Source organism: Callorhinchus milii, unplaced genomic scaffold, assembly GCF_018977255.1.
Source record: "Callorhinchus milii isolate IMCB2004 unplaced genomic scaffold, IMCB_Cmil_1.0 Scaffold1, whole genome shotgun sequence".
Classification (NCBI taxonomy): domain Eukaryota; kingdom Metazoa; phylum Chordata; class Chondrichthyes; order Chimaeriformes; family Callorhinchidae; genus Callorhinchus; species Callorhinchus milii.
Window position 1 is genome coordinate 24,975,615 of NW_024704742.1, and position 7,243 is coordinate 24,982,857.

At 39.8% G+C, this 7,243-nt stretch overlaps 1 protein-coding gene across 1 annotated transcript in view; it reads left to right on the top strand.

Moving 5' to 3' along the window:
- lratb.1 (lecithin retinol acyltransferase b, tandem duplicate 1) overlaps positions 1 to 6,067 on the top strand; it is a 63,491-nt gene extending 57,424 nt beyond the window's left edge. Inside the window, exons 19-20 of the mRNA XM_042340390.1 lie at positions 3,627 to 3,717; positions 4,920 to 6,067. Coding sequence (XP_042196324.1) covers positions 3,627 to 3,717; positions 4,920 to 4,994 — 166 coding nt within the window. The 3' untranslated portion in view covers positions 4,995 to 6,067. The remainder of the gene's footprint in view (positions 1 to 3,626; positions 3,718 to 4,919) is intronic.
- Positions 6,068 to 7,243: the final 1,176 nt, after the last annotated feature.

Here is a 7,243-nt window from a genome sequence, read left to right on the forward strand (position 1 = left end):
AATGTGGGGCTTGAATTCGCAACCTTCTGACTCAGAATCATTTGGGATGGATTGCAAGGATGTGAGTCCACCATTTATATCTCTGCCTTTGGGAACCCACACCTTCTGTTTCCTCCAGTCACCAGGTACAACTTGAGGATGCGTTTTCACCACAATTCACACAACCTTAGTGCTGCCAAGAAGATGATGAACAAACCCCGTGAACTGTGCTTACTGCAGGTGTGACGTTGCAGAAGCTTAAGAGACTTGAGGTTAAGCTGGATTCCTTCCATCAGAAAATGTCTCTTGCTAGTTAATTCCAGATGGCAGACAGCTTAGCCTCAATTATCTGAGATGTTGCAAATGTGAATGGTTAGTCAGTCCATCATACACATTTGAAAATATCTGATGAAACCCTTGTATTGGGTTCCAGTTTCAGTGAAGTCACAGCAAACTCAAGAGCCCCGAACGTTAACATTTTTACAAATCACAATCTGGCGAATTTAAAAACCTGTTACTTTCATTTATGAATATTTGTTTTCTGGTTATATTTTATTTATGAACTACTGAATATCATTGTGCATCTCCCAAATTGACCTAGTGGATAAAAGCATCACACAGTGAAATGTTAGGGAAATTCAAGGTTCAATTCTCTGTCTGTGCTGAATTAGCCAGGAATAGATTCCTAACCCTAGCCCAAGAATGCTATCAGCCACAGACACCATTCTTGATCACTGTCCAGCAACTCCGGCTAGAAACTGTTGTGTGGATGTTGTTATAATAAGACTTGAATTTGATATAACGCCTTTCACATCGAGAGGATGTCCAAAGTGCTTCACAGGGTTAAGATTAGTTAGGGAGTGACTGTGTATTTGTAGGCAAACCCAGCAACCCAATTGCTCAGAGCAATGACCCATAAATGGCCATGAAAAAAAAATTGGGGGGATTATTGGCCAAGACACTGAGAGAAACTCCCTTCTCTTTTCGAATAATGCCATGGGATCTTTAACATCCACCTGAATAGACAGACAGGACCTAGGCTTAACGTCTGACCTAAAGGACAGACAATGGGGCATACCCCCAGTACTGTATTGGGATATCAGTACACTGTGAGTTCAAAGTGCAGTGTGGTTAGAACCCACAGCTTTCTGAACCGGAGGTGAGAATGCAACCAACAGAGCCAGGCTACCACAAACTGCATCAAGATGAGGCAACGCCTAAACTATGGTTTACAACACTAAATTTCTATTAATATTACATCCACAGATTTTAAAAGAATTCTTTTGTTGGAACTGAACCTTTAGAGATTTAGCCTACTCTACATATGAATAATGTGACTAACGTTTCCATAATAACTTTGCAGAACTGTCCATTATTAATTCTTAGAGCAATTGCATAAGAATTAGTTTTCCATGTCATATCTAATCTAGTTTCACATGACAAATATAGTACTTCAAAAAGGAAGGTCATTTTGAGAGGAAGAACCTCTAATCCATCCTGCGGTTACCAATCCTGATGTTCTAAATAATCATCAGATTCAGCACTAGCCACTTATCTGGATTGAGTCCAAGCCTTTTGGCTTGGGTTGGGTTTGACTGCCATGATCAGTATTCAAGAATGGGATGCCTGCCAGTTTCCACTTTACACAACGGCCATCATCTGGAGACATCATTATAAATGTACATGCATCGTGTTGCTACTTGTACTTTCAAATGTCAGAAATTTATCCTGTGGCTTCTACTTAATGTGTCAGCCTGGTTCAGTCGGTAGCTCCCTTGCTCTGAGTCAGAAGGTTGTGGGTTCAACCCCCCCACATTGGGACTCATATAATCTAGGCTAGGCTGACCCTCCAGTGCAGTGTGTTGTCAGAAGTGCTATCTTCAGATGAGACATTGAACTGAGTTCAGTTTAATGCCCACCTGCCTTGTTCAGTCACTCGAAGTCACTGAACAAGAATTTTATTTGGGAGATTATTTACAAAACACTACTGTATTAGAACTCACATAGTTTAGGCTGATATTCGAAATGTCTATAAAAGTTAATGCACTTTACAATATAGCCTGTGAAGAGCTTTGAGACATCCTTCTGACATGAAAAAAGCTATATCAAAGCATTTTTAAAAAATATATTAATATGTATATTGACTGAAGAGATCCTGTGGCTGCATTGCATCACGCCGTATATAATAAACCTTGCATTTGATATAGCGCTTCAGCACGTCTTCAAGACGGGTCAAAAGTGCTTCACAGAATATACTTTAAAGTGAATTGATTGTATATTCGGTGAGCAAAACGTGGCAGCCAATTGTGCACAGCAGTGGTCAAACAGTCGTGGATTGAGTGACCAAATTTTTATTTATTTTCAAGGAATTATTATCCCCGGAAAAGTGATCAGCCAATTGACTAACAACTGGGTTCCTAGTTACTACTAGGTAGACAGAGGCGTGTGAAGTAAGGAAACTTGCCCAACGTTTCCCCCAGCTGGGAATCAAACACAGGTCCCCTCACTTGCGAGTGCTCTAAACACTAAGCTACAGACTACACATAGTACTACAGTAAATTGCTATTTATGATTCAAATTATGGATAACTGTATTGTATAATTTATGACAACTCACAAAGTGATGCTATACCACAGTTTATAATCAGTACTAAATTTACAAGCATTTGCGAATTTTTATGTATGTATTTTTGCACAACCAATATCCAGAAATGGACTTTTTTAAAAAAAAGTATAAAGCAACCACTGATGCACATTTTACCTGAAAATGTTGAGATTTATATTGTTGTCTTTTCTGTATCTGTTTAATTTCTCAATTTTCTTATGAAGGATTAATGATTGTATCACAAATTATAGATTTCCTCTATAATGCCGCCTTTTTGGAACACAGATGGTCCTTATATCTTACGAACAATCTCTGCAATTTAATGCTTGCTATACCTGTTGATAAGGGAATCCAAACAGTGTACAGTACAATACAAATTTTACACTTATACAGCATCTTTCACTTCAGGAGGGATGTATCAAGGCACTGGACTGTCCAGAGTTTTCATCCCTGCTGGGGGTGAGGTCCGAGGGTGTGGGGGAGCAAAAAGGATGGGGAGGTGGGAGAAAATGGCCCAAAGCATGGTGAAGAGAGTAGACAGATATAGCAAAGAGTCCTCCTGATGGAAAAATAGAACAGAAAATATTTTTATTTACATCATTTACAATTTTAATCTGCAAAACCTAAGAATTACCTCCTTGGACTCCCTCCTACAGCCAGCTTCAAGTGATTTCCCTTTCTCCCTCTTCCCCAACCCCATGTACAATTGCTAATCACTTTGTGCCAGTTTGTGGGGCCTTGCAAATGGCTGCAGCAATCTACACAACAGTAATTAAATCCAGGAGAGGCTTTGAAGTGTTTCCACTTGATAAGGATCTGCAAAAGTACATTGCTTTGCTGAATGGGATCAGCTGAGAAACGCGAGAAAACAGTTGAGTCATTCACACTGCCTGCCAATCCCACCCACCTCGTGTTTCACTCACTTAACATGAAGCCACAGTTTCGTTGGGCACTCACTCTGTTGAAACAGGTTAAAGCGCGGTTTGTTTTGCAGAGGTTGATTTGATTGACTGACGTGTTTAAACCTATTCCATTGTTCTCAGATTTGAGCTTCCAGGAATCCACGGCTTAAATTTTGTTCTCAAGAATTCTCTGGGAGGTGGGGGTGTTGCATCTTTGAGAAGCGACCCGCAGGTATAAAACCAATTTACATACCTCCAAATGACATGCACAATTCTAGATATTTAATGTGAGAAAAAGGGCGTCTCAATAGATGACCGTTATAAGTAATTACTAAAGCAAGCCAGGTCTCCCAGGAGAGTGGCAGTTTATTGTAAATGAATGTGTGAGGTTGCTGTGAATTCTGTATTGTAAGACATGGCTTTGGTAGCATATTACTGTAATCTATAGTATCTGATTACCCAACAAATGTTTCCTCCATATACAGTAGCCCCAATCTCCAAATTTATTTGAGCCCTGCGCTTAATCTGGTTTCCTGCTCCTCACACAGACCACTTGAAGACAAGTACTTTATAAATCTTAGAATACAGCACAGATAAAGATGTTCTTCAAAACTATTTGTTTCATAGCAGTCTGAGCTGCCCACCCAGCTCCTGCTAACCCTGCAAGCCAAAGCGCTACTGTGTAAGGTGGTCCTAGCTGGACAAGCAGCGGGAAAGCTTGCTGGACAGTACTTTCAATGGAAAGCTCTGCGGTTTTAGCTGGTTAGACTCCAGCAGTACCCCAACTCACACACTGGGGTCCCCAAGCCTTGGCTTTTGCCAACCTGCGCCTAATACAGGGTGACCAAAAAAGTGGTAATACCATTACAAATGTCTAATAAGTCCTAAAGAAATGATGGTATTTTTGTTTGTTTTTAGAAATTATCATAACTTTTTGGTCACCCTGTACTTTCCGGAATTAGGAAAGCAGGACGCTTCCCTATCGGGAAGAGAGTGCGCATTCCATTCCAACAATTTATTTCAGGGGATTTCCATGTGTAGGTGGGATGCGTGGAACTCTCAGTTTGGTTTGGATACTTTGACCAAAACAAAGCGATGCCCACTGGATGTGCAAGGGTATCTGAATGGCTCAAAGGGAACGGTGTTGTGCCAGTGCAACAATAAATGTCTGCTGACTGTCTGCAACTCTTAAACTTATGTTTTTTTTAAAAACACAGAGGATGGGTCATTTGACATTAAGGACATTTGCCAAATTAATGTGGTGATCCCAATTCCTAGAACAACCCACATCAAAATTACAATTTGTTTTTAAACGTTGAAACAGTATTAACAGGGCATTCACAGTATAGATACACATACTGTATGAATAAACATGTCCCAGAGCCTCCTAACATCCCACTATATTAAATACTGGATAAACACATGTTTTCGCAGGGCAAAGCATATGCGCAGATGCTTTTGGATTTCCGGGTGAGGGACGTGCCGGATCTCAAGACTCTGATAGATTAAAGAGTCGCTGTGCCATGTGTTTGCAGACAGGCTCCGTCAGCACTGACCGCTCCATCGCCAGGCTCTTAAGAGGATTCCAGCTTTGGGAAGAGAGNAAAAAAAATTGTACACAAACCAATGTCTGTCATTGCTTCCGCACATGGGGAAAATACTACGTGACTTTGGAAGAATTGCAAAATATTGCCTTTAAATCTGCTGCTGACTTTATTTGTTTTAAAAAAGTACTAAAAGTGGCTGTTAACTGCTATTGTATATGTGAAATATAAACTAAGTTTCTAGTGAATCATAGTAATTAACCAGAAAATGCATTAGCAATAAATTTATATCTGATTTACCCTCATAGGGAGAGATGGTCAGTTTGTGTAACAGACACTTGCTGAAATCCCAGTGCATTAATTAAACTATAGTACTACGTTCTCTTCAACATGTTGGTAAATGGTGAGAAAGGACTGAATGTTTGTTTCTCTTTGCATCGTGAGTCCTGTTTTATTTTTATGTTGACTAGTCCAGGAGTTCTCATCTCTGAACAAAGAGGCAAGAGATTTACTGCGTAAAAATGTCATGCTCTTTTAAGTTCTGACGAAAGGTCATCGATTGGAAACGTTAACTCACTTTCCTCTCTCCATGGATGCTGCCTGACTTCCTGAGTATTCCCAGCAACTTTGTTTTTTATTTTTATTTCAGATTTCTAGCATCTGCAGTATTTTGCCTTATGCTCCTTACAATTGCATTTCTACCTAACAGGAGACCTCATGTTAATTCCGTCAAACAGTGCAATCTCAGGCTTAATTTTGAATTGTTAATTTCTCTGTATGTTTCTCTAATACCTCAATCTGTTAATCTACACCTTTTTAAAAAAACGAATGAGTCTATTGAGGGAATGTTATTACTGAATGTTATTAATATTCACTTTGTGAAAGGCAAGGTATTTTTTTACTGGGTCCTGTATAAGTCCCAACACTGTGTAAACAAGTGCCATTCATGTCACACACCCGTGCCTTCTAATACGATTGAATCGACTTCTAGGCATATCAGGTCGGTGTCCTTTTAATAAACACAATTTGATCAAGAAACACTTTTTTTCTCTTTCATAAAATTGCTGTCGTTATTAGCAATTATTCTTTTAAAAAATCACTAGATCATTGACCTAAACATTTAAGTTAAGGCCAGAACTGAAGTCCATGTTATACTATAATAACAATCCTTGCATTTGATATAGTGCCTTATCATGTCGTTGAGAAGTCTCAAAGCGCTTCATAGAATATATAGTAAAGTGTATTTTGTTTTGTCAGCAAGAGCTGAGCGGTTACACAACATGCACACATTTACTGATAATTGGATGAAATTAAACTTTGAAAAAATCAAATTTAGTATTCCTGACTTTTCAATTTGCTCCTTTCTGAAGCTAAAACAGCTGATGGCCCTACAAAAAGAGCTGGGAGGTCAGGTTGATACAAGCACAAAAAACCCGTTCAGATCCTCTATCCTTTTTGTTATGCTAACAACAGTAATATCACCTTGGCAGAGTCCCAGCAGAATCGGCTGGATTGAGAGGTGGTGAGAGACGATTGGGGATGGAGGTTTATAGTTACACACTCCATCCATCCATCAAAGCAGTTTTCAAAAGACTTGTGTGTCTCAGGGGCACTTTTGAACTGACCGACGGATTTCACACTTCAGGTTTCCTTGCTTCCCCTCCTGACAAAATGTTCTTGACGGACGAGTGCAATAACTAACTCTTTGCATGGATCCCTGACTGGAAGTCATGAAGTGCCGATCCTCAGTTACAGGCTACTTCAACAATAAAGGGTATTTCTCATAGACTTGGACAGCGCTGTGGGATGCTTTCCCACACACAACATGCACGCATTTACTGATAATTGGATGAAATTAAACTTTGAAGAAGAAACTAAATTTAATATTCCGGATTTTTCAACTTGCGCCTTTCTTCCTAAAGCTAAAACATTATGGTTAGGATGTGTTATCAAACCGGCTGTTCAGCCAGTCACTCGCTGTCATGTCCTTTTAGGATTGGGGGTGAGGGTGGGTGGGGGGGGGGGAGTGGGGATAAAGAAACCTAAACATTGCCTGTGTTTCCTATTATAAATATATGTAAAAGCAGAAAAGATATCTATACAATAACACCAGCTGTATAAAGCGGATCTGATTGGGGTTGTGTACGGATGAGGCTTGTTGATTTTAATTCCAGCTGTGCCCATCGTTACAGAAGCTCCTCAGTCTATCTAACA